This window comes from Jaculus jaculus, chromosome 9 (genome assembly GCF_020740685.1).
Source record: "Jaculus jaculus isolate mJacJac1 chromosome 9, mJacJac1.mat.Y.cur, whole genome shotgun sequence".
Lineage (NCBI taxonomy): Eukaryota > Metazoa > Chordata > Mammalia > Rodentia > Dipodidae > Jaculus > Jaculus jaculus.
Genome location: NC_059110.1, coordinates 30,160,519 through 30,178,416, shown reverse-complemented (window position 1 = coordinate 30,178,416; position 17,898 = coordinate 30,160,519). Strand labels below are relative to the sequence as shown.

At 40.2% G+C, this 17,898-nt stretch overlaps 1 protein-coding gene across 5 annotated transcripts in view; it reads right to left on the bottom strand.

Moving 5' to 3' along the window:
- Ahi1 (Abelson helper integration site 1) overlaps positions 1–17,898 on the bottom strand; it is a 151,697-nt gene that overhangs the window by 32,531 nt on the left and 101,268 nt on the right. For all 5 annotated transcript variants that reach the window (XM_045159340.1, XM_045159342.1, XM_045159343.1 and 2 more), the window contains one exon: positions 1,400–1,562. In XM_045159340.1, coding sequence (XP_045015275.1) covers positions 1,400–1,562 — 163 coding nt within the window. The remainder of the gene's footprint in view (positions 1–1,399; positions 1,563–17,898) is intronic.

The following is a 17,898-nucleotide window of genomic DNA, read 5'->3' as shown; positions in this document are numbered from 1 at the left end:
TACATAAAACCAGATACACAAAGTGGCCCATGCATCTAGAGTCTAGAGGCCCTGGGATGCCCATATTTTCTCCCTCCCTCCCTCCCTCCCTCCCTCCCTCCCTCCCTCCCTCCCTCCCTCCCTCCCTCCCTCCCTTCCTTCCTTCCTTCCTTCCTTCTTTTCTTTCATTCTTTCTCTCTCTTTCTCTCTCTCTCTCTCTCTCTCTCTCTCTCTCTCTCTTTCTTTCTGTCTCTCTACACTTGGAAACAAACAGTCATTTATTAGTCAGGAAAAGATCACTATGTGAGGGGCATGGAGACAATGAAGAACTGTGTTGTGAGAGACAGAAGTGGGTAATTTTCACAACACGTGGCACTTCAAAGGGGCCGAGTTTGCTGAGAGTGCAGACCAGCTGAAGCGCAGGGAGGCGCGCGGGGCAGGTGCGGAGGTCTAGGGACAGCACGACACCAGACAACACTCGGCAACTAAGACCTTTTTCTCTCTCCTTTCGGAATTAAGAGTAATTTTGTTGAGTAAAATTTGGTTTATATGGGGTTTCAAGGATGAGCATGCAAACCAAGCCCTATATTTAACTAAACTTTTTCAGAAACGAAAGCTGATCATTCATGAGCGTTACTACATTTGGAATCAGACACATTTCAGAGTCTGTGGAAGAACGCTCACTTGGTGAAGCTCACGTCTTTACTGCATAAGAGAAACCAAGTCCATCAGTACAAACTGAGCACAGATTAGAGCCAGGGTTTTCTAAGCAGGGCTTTCCCTGACACCCTCAGGCCAACTGGTGACAAGCACACTCTCTCAAGAAGCACTCCTTCACTTCTCGCCTGAGATAGACTTCAACAACTTACTTATATTCAGGCTCTATGTGTCAGTTCTAACTTCATCTCATAGGCTTTTCAATAAGCCTATAGAATTTATTCTTCAGTTCATTACTTTTCCTTTTACAAGTAATGGTTTAGCGAACATGAGAATTAAAAAAAAAAATTCCTATATATTTGTTTTAGCAGCAACCAGCTAGATTTGTGGTACACACAGTGGCAGTGTGGGAGAGGGGGTACAGAGGAGCTTTTGATGCTGGCCAGCTGAGGATCACTGTGCAAGAGCTGACAGAATCGTGTAGCAGGCAGCTGGATGAATAAAAAGAGCCAAAGAAGAAAGCTGGCAGTTGGAAAGACAGGTCAAGTGCCATCAGCAAACACTCCAATCTTGGAACTCAGTAGCTCTGTGGCATACTAGGGTCTTACCTTTTTATTTCTTGTATCATGGGAATGAGAAGTTATATACATTACCAAAAACATATGCAAAGATTATACAGACAGTAAATTAAAGGGAAGAAAAATGATAAAATCTTGGACTCAGTTAGACCATATTAGTAAACCAGGAAAAACATAAAACTTACTTTCACTAGCCACATGATTAGCTGGAAAATAACCTTCCTGTCCCTTTCCTAAGCTGCCATACCACCAGTCTTCATTATCTTTGAAAAACACTCGGATAATGTCTCCGCGATGGATGCTTAGTTCATCTGATCGGCTGGCTGTGTAGTCATAGAGAGCCACTACCTAGGAGAGATAAGACCACCACAGCTTTATCACGACTGTGCCACAGAGAAAGCCCCAACACCTACTTCCTCTTGCAGAAGAGCAGCTGAAACCAAAGCCATACTTTGGTAAGTCTGAGGCTGACTCAAAGGTTGCTAATGGGATCAGGGGTGGTGGGAACACAGCAGGAGAAGCAAGATAAAAGAATGTGGGATTGAGAAATGGTTAAGAGCACTCAGAATCAACACACCAAGATTAGCTTCAAAATAGCAGATGTTAATGTTCTAAATTATTTAGAAGCAAATTTTAAAAAAATAAACAATTTCATACACAATTCCTTTTCTTAAAGGTGTTTTATACTCCATAGTCAGATCTCATTCAGTTGCTAAGCAGATTATCTGAAATTAAATTCTTCACCAAGTATCAGTTCTCCAAAAAGAAAGCTCAATGGAGCAACCTGATTATATAACTCCATTATATCACTTGGTTTATTGCTGATGTCTTTTTTGAGATCAGCTTCTCTTGAAACCAATAACCTAAATCCTGTGACTTTCTTTTAAAATATATTTATAAACAATTTTGCTAGATATAAATGAAAATATTATTTATTTATTTGAAAGAGTGAAAGAAAGAGAATGTGTTTGTGAGAGAGAATGGGCATGCCAAGACCTCTAGCCATTGCAAATAACTCCAGATGATGTGCCACCTTGTGCATGTAGATTTACATGCGTACCAGGGAATCAAACTGGGGTCCTTAGGCTTTGTATGCAAGTGTCTTAACTGTGGAATCATCTTTCCAGCCCTTACTAGATACAAATTACGAGGAGAGGCCTTTCTATGAGAATCCTATTCCTCGTGTTGTTACGGTAATCATTCGTATAATATTGCAGTGTATGCACAGACATTTAAAACTTTTTTGTAGCAGCTACAGGAGAGAGTTCATCCACTGTAGAATTGTAGAGCTGGCACCCAGTAAAGGAGGACAGAATATGTATACAAATGAATATGTGTACAGATGAAGACACTTACTGTTCCCCTCTAAGCAGGGTCTGAAAATGTACAGGTTAAACACACACATACACACACTGGAAACCCACCACTTTACTTGTTTGTAACGAGTTGACATTTACTCAATGACTACAGCAACCCTAACAAGCCCGGTGCTGTGCTAGCAACTAAACAAATGAAATAGAAGGGGTAACTCATTTAGGCTTTGCAGGAGAATTAAAGGTAATCAGGAATTTGCTAGGTGAAGAGTGAGGACGTGCATCTTAGCCAGGTTCTACGGCACGCTTGCGTTCAGCATGGTGAGAGCTAGACACCATGGGGAGGGGCCAAAGGCAGGGGAAGTCAGCCTAAGGAAGGAGTGGGGTCAGAAGACACATGCTGAAGGAGTTCCGACGCAACAGGGCAATGAGAATTCCATTCACATATGTAAAATGATTACTGGCTTTTCTCATTAATTCTGTAAGATTTATTAATGCTTCAACAGGCATTTTATTATATTCTGCATGTGTGTGGTGGGTGTGCATGTGTACGACTGCTCCTATGTGTGTGGGTGAGGATGGGACTACAGGATGGGTGCTTTCTTTAGGAACACTGTCCTCCTCTTTTTGAGACAGGGTCTCTTTTTAAAGTATTATTTATTTATTTATTTGACAGAGAGAGAGAGAGAGAGAGAGAGAGAGAGAGAGAGAGAGAGAGAGAGAGAGAGAGAGGGAGGGAGAATATGGGTGTGCCAGGGCCTCCAGCCACTGCAAATGAATTCCACACACATGCGCCCCCTTGTGCATCTGGCTAACATGGGTCCTGGGGAATCGAACATGGGTCCTTTTGCTTTGCAGGCAAATGCCTTAACTGCTAAGCTATCCCTCCAGCCCAAGACAGGGTCTCTTACTGGTCTAATGCTCACTAATTCTAGACAGGCTGACCAGTGAGCACAAAGGATCCTCCTGTCTCCACCACCCCAGGGCTAGGAGCACAGGCACACACTGATACACCTGACACTTTTACGTGGGTACTGGGTATCAAACTCAGGTACTCATGTTTATAACAAAAGGGTGAATCTACTGAGTTATCTTCCCAGCTCCCTCCAAAGGTATTTTTAATGGATAGGTTTGGAATGGACTACTGTCACTGTATGGTCTAAAAGGGCAGTAATGAAATCCAAATGGCTTAAGGGTAATGTCTACTGTACTGCCTCATATAGTACCTTATATATGATATGCAGGGATTGTTTAAGGGTTATAAATTTTATTGGTGTTGTTGCTATTGTTTGTTTCTTGAGACAGGTTCTTGCTATGCAGCCCAGGCTGATCTGGCACTTGAAGTCCTTCCATCTCAGGCGATGGGATTGCAGGTGCACACCACCATGCTAGGCTCTAAATCTTTTATAGCTTTAATATGTAGATACTAAATCACTTGTGTAAAAGTGAAACCTTTAACTTTTCCTTTTGTTCTTCTTTCTCCAAATACCTTTCACTCTCTACTTGGTACTTACTCTTCCAGAAGATGAACATTATTAAAATAAAACAGATGCCTAATATTCTAGGCACCATGCTAGGTACTCATGTTCCCTCACTGAATCCCCAGGAAAACTCTGGGAGGGCAAATGTTCTTATTTCCATTTGACAAATGACAAATTTTATGTCTAGAAACTTTAATAACCTGCCTCAAGTCAACTAGTAATTGGCGACCTAGGAGGCGCTCAGGAGTTAAAATGTTTGCTGCACAAGTATAAAGATTTGAGTTCAGATTCCCAGAACACACATAAATGCCAAGTGGGAGCATTATAATCCCGGTTCTGGGGAGGCAGCGATAGGGGATTCTTGGAAACAAGAGGACCCTAGGCATGCTGGCTAGCTAGATTGGCCCAAATCAGTGAACTCTGGGTACAAGTGACTCTGTTTCAAATAAGGTGGCTGGATGTGGTGGCACATGACTTTAATCCCAGCACAGAGGAGGCAGAGGTAGGAGGAGTGCCATGAGTTTGAGATCACCCTGAGATTATATAGTGAATTCCAGTTCAGCCTGGGCTAGAGCAAAACCCTTCCTTGAAAAAACTAAAAAAAAAAAAAAAAAAACCAATTACATTAAAACTATATAAATAAGGCAGAGGACAATTGAGAAAGATACTTGACATCAACCCCTGGCCTCCATATACATGCAGACACATATGAACATGCACACACACACACATGAACATGCATACACATGCACACCATACATGCATATATACACAAACAAAAAAATACTCTAGTATGTGGGAGAAGCAGGACTTGAACCCACTATTTTATTTTTAAAGAACTAAATACATTTATAGGTCATCTTCATCAAGAACCAAGTATGAGGGAAAGGAAGCAAAGAGGAAGGTTGTTTAGAAACAAATTTTTAGACAGCAGCTATAGTCAGCCATGTATGCTAAAACCAACTCTCCTGGATCACCTTTCAGACCCTTTGTCCCTTACATGACACCCAAAACCCGAGCCCCAGGCAGCTGTGATCGGTTGTTCCATATGCTGGCTTTGCTACACTGAAAATCGTAACTTTACTAAATTTTATGCAAATACAAGGCCAATGTATACTTATTGGTCTGTGTTTGTGACTGCTGTTGGGAAAAGGGCAGGGGAGAGTCAGCTCAGGCACAAGCATCCCTTCGGAAGTCTCTCATCTGGTATATGAAAACTTAATACTTCAGTTTCCAAAGGTCACTTGATTAAATCATCTATTGAGGCCTAGCATAAGACCCTACACTCTACATTTTCTGCTGAAATACCTACTTGCTATACCTTTTCACAGGAACACTTCAAATTGCATGGTGCTAGCAAACCACATGGTATAAGTTGCCAGCATCTGTAAACATGTTCTATACTTTCTGCTATGGGCTGCACCAAACCCCAGCATTACTAATAGGTTGCTGTTAGAGCCCTCAATGGGAATGTAATCTTGAGAGATAGCCTTCAAATAGGGAATTACAGTTAAATTAGGTCATAAGGGTATGATCCTGATCAATAGGACAAGAAATGCCAAGAGCACATAGGCACAGAGAACAAGGCCTTGTGAGGATATAGTGAGAAGGTGACTTTCGGCCAGCTAAGAGAACCCTCAAAAGAAACCAACACTGTCACTATCTTGATCTTGGACTTCTAACCTTCGAAACCACGAGGAAGTACATTTCTGTTGTGCAAGGCACTCAGCTCATGGTATTCTGCATTTTGGTATGTAGCCCTGAGCAGATGGGTGCCATCCCACAACCTGATGCTATCAGAGATCCTTTACTTCTCCCTATATGGGGACTATCTATCAATGGGCACTGCCTCCTATGCATCTACTTCCAGCTTTTGAACTTAACGTCTGTGTTCTACACTATCAGACTCTTAACTCCTGATGTACAAGCAATGCTGTTTTTACCTTGCATATCCAGGAGGGTAGATGGTTGGTGAAGCTGCATGTTTGAAAGCAATGATTGCGTCTCTGAGGCACGCCACCATGGTACCATTATTAACCTTTCAGCAGGGCTTCTACAACACAAATAAGTCTGGGGTGCCAACAGCCTCCACTCTAGCAGTGAAATGTAACCACGTGGCCATGATTCTTACCATGCTGGGTGCTTGAGACAGAAACCACGTGCCTTAGAAAATCTGGTGGTGTTCCAGTGTGTGTTCTTGCCTTACCATCAGAAACCACTCACTCTCTTGTAAGTCATAGTTTAATCGTACACCTCTTTCTTGGGCTCATTTTGGCAGTAGATTCAGAATAAACTATCACTTCCCCCTTCTCAAGTAGATTTTATTATGTCAATGTTTTATGATAAAGTAAAACTGTAAAAGTACTGAGGCATAATCCTATCAAGAGTCTTGTCTCCAAATAATAGTATCTTGATCTTCTCTTTGGTCTGTCAGGCCTCAATACAAAAGAAAAAAAAATCTCTCTTGAGTATTCTCTTGATGAGTGTCTTCTGTAACATGCCACTTCTTGCCCACAGTGGTTGGCATGTAGTAGGAGAGAATCACCTTCTACAGTTCAACCCAAATCTTAGCTGACAGTGAAACTATGAACTCTTTCTGCAACAAACGTTTAAAGAGATGAGCTAATACATCCAAGTTGGTAATGGAGGCCTAGAAAAAAAGATGATCCTTAGATCTATCTTAGTGACATGCAGATGGCACTTGACTATTGATGGGGTTATCTTACAATAGACCTGTAACATGAAATGCTATTAGCTACTACAATGCATTTTATATACTTAGTCTATCAAGCATCATGGTTTATCCTGGTATACCTTAAAGGGGCCTTAAGAATTTATATTAGCCTACCCATGGGCACAACCATGTAACATAAAGCCAATTTTTATCAGAAAGTGTTAAATATCTCATGCAACTTAGTAAATACTATACTGAAAGTAAAAAAAAAAAAAAAAAAAAAAAAAACCAGAATAGCTCCACGAATACCCTTTTTGTATCATCATAAATAGGGACTATGTGTTATCACAAACAGAATTTTTTCAAAGTCAAATTGCTTGGAAATAATCAAGGGAAAAGTGCCACTGGTAAGTTTTGTTTTTAGATAGTGTGTTGCTATGATGTTCAGGCTGGTCTCTGTAACTGACCTAATTCTGAGACTATACACCTTGGCTAGGCCAGTCAGGGCTTCCAGCCACTGGACACAAACTCCAGATGCATGTGCCACCTTTTGCATCTGGCTTATGTGGGTCCTGGGGAATTGAACCGAGGTCCTCTGCAGGAAAGCGTCTTAACCACTAACCCATCTATCCAGCCTTGGTCCTATTATTCTGAAGTGACCTTATCAGGATGATAACAGATTAAGATAACAGAGATAAGGAAAGCAAATAATTACAGGAAGTTTATTGTTTCTGGACTTGGTGGTGATTTGTAGGACTCATGTTTGACAAGGCTAATGTAGCAAATCTTAAACAACTTCACTGAACAAGTATTTTAAACCATTTAATTTGAAATATATTCTGAAAAAATAACAATCAAGAATAATTGAAAGAATACAAAACTAGAAATCAAAAGAGTGGATTTCTAGCTGTTAACCTGTATCAAGGGGAAGCATATTACCACATAGATTGTCTGACTCTAAAATAAGAGGTTTGTCGGAGATGGTAACTGATATATACCTTTTAACCTTAGAATTCCACTACATGTATTCAAATAATTTTTCCTAAAGAACAGTATCCACAGATTGAAAAGTAAATTAGGCCTGGAGAGATAGCTCAGCAGTTAAGGTACTTGCCTGCAAAACCTAAGGATTAGAGTTTGATTTTTCAGTTCCCCAGTACCCATGTAAAAGCCACATGCACAAGAGGGTGCATGTGTCTTGAGTTTGCAGTAGCTATAGGTCCTGGCGTGCCCCTTTTCTCTCTCTTTCTCTCTGCCTTTTTTCTCACTTTCTCAAAATAATATACATATACATATATATATATATATATATATATATATATATATATATATATCACATATATATAATTTTTGTTTGGTTTTTCGAGGTAGGGTCTCACTCTAGCTCAGGCTCACCTAGAATTCACTATATAGTGAGGGTGGCCTCAAACTCTGAGTGATCCTCCTACCTCTGCCTGCTGAATGCTGGGATTAAAGGTGTGTGCCACCACACCCTAAAATATTTTTAAAAGCAAATTAAAGCCATTAAGGTATCAGATAATAATATAGCCTTATTTGTGATCATATAGAAACTGGAAAAGCATCTGACTGTTGCAATACTATGTAGGAAAAGCCTCCTAGCAATAACTAAAGTAGAATAACAAAAAAGCATTTCTTCAGAGTTTTGGAAATACTCTGCTTCTTCTCTGACAAACATGACTATGAAATGACTATGAAAAGAGATGACTATGGGCTGGAGAGATGGCTTAGCGGTTAAACGCTTGCCTGTGAAGCCTAAGGACCCCAGTTCAAGGCTCAGTTCCCCAGGTCCCACGTTAGCCAGATGCACAAGGGGGCGCACGGTCTGGAGTTCGTTTGCAGAGGCTGGAAGCCCTGGCGCGCCCATTCTCTCTCTCCCTCTATCTGTCCTTCTCTCTGTGTCTGTCACTCTCAAATAAGTAAATTAAAAAAAATTAAAAAAAAAAAAGAGATGACTATGAAAGCCAGACTGAACTTACCATTGGGCTTTAAAAGTAAAGCTATTTTATATGAAAGTGTACTTTTTACATGACAAGTGGTGTTATCATCTGAATGTATGTGACCACAGCTCCCTATCCTTAAGCCTAATTACCCATATGATGGTCATTAGGAAGCAGGGTCTTTGAGCGTACATTAGATCATGAGGTTCTGTGGCATTATTGGGAGATAGTGAAACTTATTTTGCTGTATGTGTGTGCAAAACAGAATGTTACAAAGAGGATCCAAGAAGCAGGTGTAAAACTCTAAACTTCAGAATATATGAGGCCAGGATCACTTCTGGACTGGTGAGTAGTAAGAACTGGTTTCTCTAACAAAACAAAAACACTGCCAAAAAAAGTATAAAGGAACTTAAACACAGCTCTGTAAATAGGGAGAGCCTTGCAATAGCCTTAAGAACAAATGTTCTAAAAGAACAGTTCTACCTGGAAGAAAGCTTCAGGGAGCTTTGATTTATCAACTCTCATTACACCCTTACCAGCTCCAGGGTAACATTGTGTGGTAGGTTGAATGTATGCCTCTTAGACACAGGCTTGAATACTCAGTCTCCAGTGGACAGAGCCCTCCTGAGGAATAGGTATGTCACTAGGGACAGATCATAAGAGTCCAGTCTTAAGGTGTATTTGGGATGGGGGTAGATCTTTCGTCCAACTCTAAGGTGTATGAACAGCATTTTTGAACCCTGGTTGTTCATGCTTGTGGGTGTTCATGTTTGCTGACTGTTAGATGATGTCTCTTTGCTCGGATCAATGGGAATGAGCCAGCCCTTTCTATCATTAATAGTGTTACCCTTAATTTGTAAACTGAAGTAAACCCTTTTATACCATAAACTGCTTCTGGTTGGAATATGTGTCCTAGCAATGGGATGCTGACTACAATACTTGGGAGCCAGCAGTCTCACAATATTGTAGCTGTAGCTGTGCAGAGTAGCAAGCTAGCATTCACCAGAGAGGATGGTTTTGGATATCTACCAAGCTTCACCTCCAGTGAGGCACCATTTTATGTACAGTAGTTCATTTAAAACATCTCTTGGTGGGCTGGAGAGATGGCTTAGTAGTTAAGGCACTTGTCTGTGAAGCCTAAGGACCCATTTTCTACTCTCTAGATCTTACATTTAGACAGATGCACAAAGGGAGGCAAGCGCAAGGTTGCATGTGCCCAATAAGTGGCAAAAGCATCTGGAGTTTGATTTCAGTGGCCAAGGCTGTGGCGTGCCAATTATCATCCCCCCCCCCCCGTTCTCTCTAACAAATAAAAAGAAATTAAAAATCTATTCTCAGGGGTATTTGACATGCATTTGATATGATTCAGAGCATGCTGTGTATATGACAATTATATCACTAGGGTAATGCTCAAATGAAATCAATGATTATTAAAATGTATCTACATTAGGTGGTAATGTGATTTGGAACTAGAGAATTTGATTTCCAGTTTTGCAACATTATGTCTTTCCAGTGTCTAGTTAATAAAATGTATGAAAAACAAAGACCTAAGGAAGTATGGTGGCACAGGACACAATAATGCTTGTGGACACTGTACTTGAGAACATCCAGCATTGGCTTTACTGGACAAAGATTTTACGTTAGCATTATAAACATGCTCAAAGACCTAAAGGAAACTTATTTAAACAATTAAGCATCAGAACAGTATCTCAACAGATAGAATACATCATTAAAACAGAATTTACAAATCCACAATGTCCTGGCCTTTTTAGAGGGTATCAACAGTAGATGTGAACTGGCAGAAGAAACAGTGAATTTCAAGATAAAAAAAACAAAACTGAAACTACTTAATCTGAGAAACAAAAAGAAAATAACATGCAAAAAAGGAACACTTATAAGGCATTATCATTATGTTTATTGTCAACTTGGCAGGACCTATAATTACCTAGGACATGAGCCTCTGGGCATTCCTGTGAAGGATCATCTTGACTAGGAAGGCCCAGCTCAGTTGTGGGCAGCACTGTTCCATGGGCTGGGATCCTGGACTAGATAAAAAGGAGCTCACCGGCTGAACAGTAGCATTATCACTCTCTGTGCCCTAACTGGGGACTGAATCTGACCAGCTGCTTCAATATCCTGCTGCCATGCCTTCCCCATCATAATGGAGTGGGATCTGCAATTGCATACTAAAACAATCCCTTCCCCCCCCCAAAAAAAAACAAGAGTACCAAAAGAAGAGATGAAACTCTTTTTGTAAAGAAGTAAAATTAAAAAACCGAAAATCACAGAACATGCATTGTCCAACTACAGTAAACTGAAAAATGGAAATCAATTATAGAAAGAAATTAGGGAAATTCACAAATGTATGAAAATTAAACAACTAGTCCCAAATAACCACCAGGTCAAAGAAAAAAGCATATAGGTAAATGGAAACAAACAAACAAACAAAAAAAGCAAAAGAAAAACTTTGCAAAATATCAAAATGTATGGGATGTAGGAAAATCACTAATTTGAGAAAGGTTTATAGCTGCCAACATTGTTACTCAAGAAGTATCAGAAGATTAATATCTTAACCTGATTACATCTTAACCTTATACTTGAAAACTAGGAAAAAAAAAAGTAAACTCAAGGCAGGTAGAAGGAAATGAAAACCCATGGAAATAACATAAAAAACTGAAAAGGAACATAAAAATTATCTTTGAAATATGAAAAAAAGACAAAATTCTGTTTAGGCTGTATATAAAATGGCATTACAACTTTTATTTTTGAAAAAAAAATGTATTTCTAGGTTTGTTAAAATGAGCTCTCTCTGAGTCTCTTTTAATCACATGATTTATTGACTTTTTATGAAATATGTATATGGTGGCTTGAATGTGAATGCTATGCCCCCATGGCCCCAGGGATTTCTTTCATTAAGGTTACACTTTCTCCTTAAGTCTCCAGCAGCCTGCTGGAGGTGGTGTCTCTGGCAGATCTTGTAGTCCAGCTCTAAAGTGTGTTCAGGTAGCTGGAGCTCTGAACTGTTTGCTGGGCATGATGGTGGTATCTCTGCTATGAGCTATGGAAGCGAGCCAGCTTCTTTGGTCATTAATGTTTTTCCCCTTGAATTCAAGCAAGCCAGCTTCTTTGGTCATTAGTGGTTTTCCCCCTGAATTCAATAAGCCTGAAATAAACACTTTCCTCCCATAAACTGCTTCTGGTTGGGGGTTTGTCCAGCCCCAAGAAAGTAACTGCAATAGTATTCATATACCATGTATATTAATGAATTATTTTCTAAGTTAGAAAATGGCCAAAGGTTTTGAAACCCACATTTCTTTACCTCAACAACATATGGGATGACTATAGATGCTCATAGCATTAGGCATTAGGAAAAAATAGGAATCAAATTATGAATGCCCATAAATTGGCTACAGAAGAAAACAATGACAATGACAAATGAGGACATAGAGAAATCAGAGCCCTTACACATGCCTCATATGGCTTTAAAATAGTGCATGTTTGAAAAGCATTTTGGTAGCTCCTCAAGTTATTAAATAGATGTACTATATAACAATTCAAAAGTCTCTCAAAAGAATTGAAGACTTATGCCTACACACGCATACACAAATGGTCACAGAACAGTACCAACAGCTACTGCAGAAGCAGTTCAATGCTCATCAGTGGGCTAATAGATAAATATAATGTGGCATATCCAAACCACAGAATACTATTAAGCAATCATATGGTGATACACGCTACAGAGTTGAACTTTGAAAGCATGAAGGAAGCCAGAGGCTACTTAGTATATATATTTAAAAATTTTTAAATGGCTCTTAGTATACATTTTATATAAACATCCAGAATGTGTAAATCCATAGAGATGGAAAGTAGAATGGCAATTGTCGGGGACTAGGGGGCAAGGACATGGAGGAGGTTACTGCTTAGCATATGCAGTATCTTTTGGGTAATGAATGTTTCAAAAATAGATGGTAGTGGTCACATAACTGTCAGTGTACTAAAAACCACTGAACTCTTGATATTACAGTGCTGAATTTTATGCTACACGAACTATACTCAGATAAAGTCATCGTCTAATAATCACAGTGATTGTTCTGGGAGAAGGTGTCACTTGTGATGAGCACAGCAACAGTAAAGGTAAAATTGCAGATTTTCAAAAGGCCACAGGTTTTTATGTTGGAGAGGAGAAACCCGATTCTGGCCATGACAGTCATCAAAGGAGGTTAGACTGTAAAATGCATAGCAGGGAGAAAGAATATATGTTAGATGCATGGAACTAGAGAAGCCTCATATTCCACCCAGACTTTGCTGGTAGGAATCAACTGGCCAGTAGTAGCAGCAATAGGAAGTGAGTGTGGAAAGGCCCGCTGAGGGCTTGGAGGAGACAGAACTATTACTGAGATATATTTATCATTAAGTTTTTGCAAGGTTCCCAAATGGTCATAGCCAAAATGTTGGCTATTTTTTCCCTAGAAAAACAGAGAAAGGAAAGAATAATTAAGATTGGAACACCAGCTGGGATTTACACATAGGCATCAGCTGAAACTCAAGTGTATTCAGTGAGATTTTTTTCCCCATGTAGGTGTCCAGGTACAGTGGAAAAAGATCCATCACCTTACTTGTCTGACATTCATAACTACCTTCTCACTCTCCCAGTCCTGGTCTTCAGACAGCTGTCTGTGGCATGTGGTGGCATAGTTTGAAGTATAGCAGGTGTCTTTAATTTCCTTTCTCAAGGTCACAGGTGACTCTGCCACTGCACCAGAAAAACCACAGCCTCTGGGCCTCTTGCTTCCCACCAAACCCAAGATCCCTTCTCACATCCAGATGACTCTGCTACTAGGTATCTAACTCAACCCACAGCTACAAACCTGAATGCTATGTTTCCTAGGAAATCAAGTAAGATCATATCCACTAACCTCAAATCATTATCTGTTTGAAACTTCTTAGGGAGCCAGTGAGACGTTCTAAAAGAAATATTTTAGAAGCTGGCTCTCTTAGAAAGTTCCCCTAGATAGAATCCATACTCTACTATGTCCCAAATCAAGGTCTCCATGACCCTTTTCTGTGTCATTCTGCTCTAGTGGTGTTCCGTTCTCAACACACCCCTACATACTTGATGAGTGTCGCACATTACAGTGACGTTACACAGGTCAGAAGAAGTAGTAGGCAGAATGTTAAACACTTCATCTGTTGGGCCTGAGAAGACCATTCTGCACTTAAACTGCCCACCTGTATCGATCCCTAGCACCCATGAACAGCTCAATGCAAACTGGTGCACACATCTGTAATCCCAATTCATTCATGGCAATAGGAGGCAAAGCCAGGAAAGTTCTAAAGCTCAAGGGCCAGCTAGACTGGCCTCTCCAGTGGCAATACAAGAAGGTGTCTCAAACAAAGTGGAGCGCTGAGGGTGTCCTCAGAACTCTATATGTGAACTGTGGCATGTGCACACAGTCCCTTCCCCAAATCAACTGTACTATATAAGCTAAGAAATTGTTAAATTTTACCCAAAGTTAATAGTTCTCACAAATAATCTAACTTCTACTACTCAATGGCATCAGAAAGTAATGGTTTACTAATATAAAGTGATTTGATTTTTAGAGTTAATATTTTTGGCTCATTAATTAATCAAAAATGCATTAACATTTTAAATTTAATTGTCTGTAGGTCATTCTTAAAAGAATTTTTGCCTCAGTTTCCTCATTGGAAAATGATGTTAATACTTTTATTTTACAGATTTATGACAGACAAACATCTTTACGAAACACTTCTGCACAGTACCTGGTACACACACAGAAAGTGCTCAATAAAATACAATTATTATCCAACTATTATCATACTGGAATACTGAATGGTAGAAAAATACAAAATAGCTCTGCAAAATATTTATAGTTGTAATCATGACCATATTTTCTAAAGCAAATATAGATATGCTAACTCTAACTCCAATTTTGGGGAAAAAAAAAATCCAGGTTTTGATGAAGTGTGCTCTAACTCCACAGGGCATCCTCAGTTATGCCCATGCTGTCCTAAGGACCACTGGCCAGGGGCAGGTGATGAGAGAACCTTACTAGTTTCAATAAAATCAGAGAGTACGTTTTATGTCTTTAGGGATTCCTCTCAACTTTTATGCATCTAGCTACTCTGTGACCCAATGAGGTAGTTGTAGTGAGGAGTGTCTGTGTCAGGGGCTGCTGGGCTGCTGTCAAAGATGATGTCACTGCTGGGGACACTAATGACAACAGGATAAAGAGCAGTACAGGAAGATGGAGAAAAATGTAGGGCAAATTAGTAGTGGCAGAGGACAAATCCATCTAGGCAGGAAAATCAGGGTACGAGTTTAATAAGTTTTTTTTTTCCCCCTTCCAAGCCTAGGGATTGTACCCAGGGTGTCATGAATGCTAGACAAGTGTTCTATCAGTAAGCTTGACCCCAGTTCTTCGTTTGGCACTTTTTCATTGAGCACCTCCTGAAATGGCGTTGTGGACAGAGCACGACCTCAGAGCGCTCTAGCACTGCCACGTTCTGCGGAAGCTCAGAAGCAGGAGACTTCTCTGCAAGAAGAGGTGAAAGGATTTCTTTCTGACCTCCCATCCGGCTGTCTGCAAATCTAGGGAGATGCCAGGCAGTGTGTGGGACATGAAGTGAAAGGGAGAGCCCATCTATGCAGCTCAGGGAGGTCGTCTCCCACGCTGGTGAGGCAGCTTCTTGGCTGTCAGCCACGCACTGTAAATAACTTCTCATTCGTGTATTACAAGTAAGTCCGGTGAGTTCTGCTGCCTCAAGGTGAACTTTGTGACGTGTCGTTTGGCCCTTGGTGCCCCATCTAGGGAAAGGCAGACGTTTGTGTGTGTCTCCCTAGGTAAAGGTTCACACAACAAATGGGAAATGGTATTTCCTTTGTCATGAATGCTATCTTTGCCAAATAAATGCCTTAAAAAAATTGATCAGCTCATATTTTGGTTTTATCTCTGGAATATTTTAATATTTAATATAATTGAATTTAATTTTGCCTTTTGCAAAGGGTAAATTTTAGTCATCACCAAATTCTGTTTTTAAATATGTGCAGTAATACCTTTAAGCACAACATAAAATTTAAAGCACTATTAAAGGGCTAGAGAGATGGCTTGCCTCCAAAGCCAAGGAACCCAGGTTTGATTCCCAGGACTCATATAATATGGCAGATGTATAAGGTGGCACGTCTGTCTGGAGTTCATTTGTAGTGGCTGGAGGCCCTGGTGCTCTCTCTCCCTTCCTCTCTCTCTCTCTCTCTCTCTCTCTCTCTCTCTCTCAAGTAAATAAATAAATAAAAATTTAAAAAGAAAGAAAATACTATTAAATAATAACTCTTAAGCCAAAGGACAAAAGAGCTTGAGTTGCCTGAATTTACATTACGTAAATAACTGCCACTAACCCTTTTAACGTTACCCTAATGCTCTGAGGAGACAGTACATAAGGACACTATACAATTTGTCAATTTCATAGAATTTGGAAGTGAGTTATAAACATAGTTGAAAAATCAAGGCAAGTTTAAAAGACTAGAGAGCTCACAAATAAATGTGTGGAATGGAGCAAGAGTAAGTGCACAACTTCACATTTAAGGTGCAGCCCTCAACAGCTAGTAGAGAGATGACTGTGTGCCAACAGTCTTCAGCACATGTCCGTGTATTTCACAAAGACAGTATTTCAACATTGAATGAGTTTACTTTCTTCTGATTTTCAACAGAAGTACTTTTTTGAATTGTGCTTAATTTATGATTTTATTTGGGCTGTCACTCAACTTCTAACACTGTGTATAACTAAATATTCCCTTTGTTGTGTTAAGAAAAATAATGGGAGTTGGAAAAAAAAAAAAGATTCCCAAGTGTCCCTTCATTAGAATAGCAGTAGCTGAACAGTGACCCCCGCTTTCACACTGCGCTACCCACACTCTAACCCTGCACCTCTGATCCACACAGCCATGGGGACCGCCTCACCCTGATGCTTTATACCATTGCACCAAGAGCTGATGGATCAGGACTGTGGTAAGGGGACTGAGGTTCTGATCCACTGAAGACAGCTAACCTGCACCCACTTACGCAGCAGCACAAACTTGCTCATCGCAATGGTGGTGTTATATCCACTATTTGGTTACTATAGCTGCCCTGGGTACAGTACCTAGAAATATATTGTGACCGAGTCCTGAGAACAGAAAGATGAGGGAGAAGATGGGTGTCCAAAGAGCCTTATGCCACTTTTCTGCTTTAAGATATTTCCTAAGCAGTAAAAGCAGCAAAAGCAGTCAGAGAACTCTGGACCTAGTGGGCCTGAAGTTGAGTTTCTTCAATCTTCTCATTTTAAGTAGTTATAAAAAGACATGCCCTTCTCTGTCAAATGCCAGTGTCCAGTTTGCATTCTCTCTTAGCCTTTTATGCTGCTGGGCCTTCCCTTCCTCCTAAAAACTGGAATTTTTGTCATATAACTGATATTTTTTCATCTTTACTGACCATGAAATACATAAAAAGTATACTGTCTTTTGAGTTATCTCATGACACTCCTTTTAATAAAATTCTTTTCTTTTCTGAAGTAAGGTAGCATCATACATCTAAGACTAAATTCACTCAGTTCTATTTTCCAGCCTCTTCTCATAACAGGTTTGTCATTCATCACAGCCCCTAGTGTGACCACCCAGCTGCATTTCTAGGGCTCTACTTCCTTTCTCAAACCTCTCTGAGTACAGAGAGGTTCTATGGCTTTCAAGATCTAAATCAAACATTGACTGGATAAAAAATGCTCGATTTGCCAGTTCCCAGGCACTCCATAGCCAGAATTCCACGCTCATGGTTCCTTATTCCGACCAGCAGACCTCAGCTGTGGGAACATCCACTCTTACTAATGGCTCCCATTCACTTTTACTTCACAAGTTGCTTTTTTATAATCTTTTTAAAACATTACCCCCTTAATCATTCTTCTCAGGTTACAATGTTTATTGTTGTTTATACTGAATGTTCTTAATTGTTAACCTAACATCCAATGATGTTCGAACGCATGGCCTCACCACCTTTCCTAACCTTGCCATGTCTCATCTCCCCACTTCAGCCAACTGTCTGACCTTCTGGAAACCCATGCTCCTCCTTCTATAGTCGTTGCTCACACTGCTACTCTAGTCTAGAACACCCTATTCCTCTTTCATTCTCGTTCCTCTCTTATAATTTAGTTTAGCACCTCCTGCCTCTCCCAGTGTTCCCAGACCGCCCCAGTCTGAAAGCCCCTCTAGCA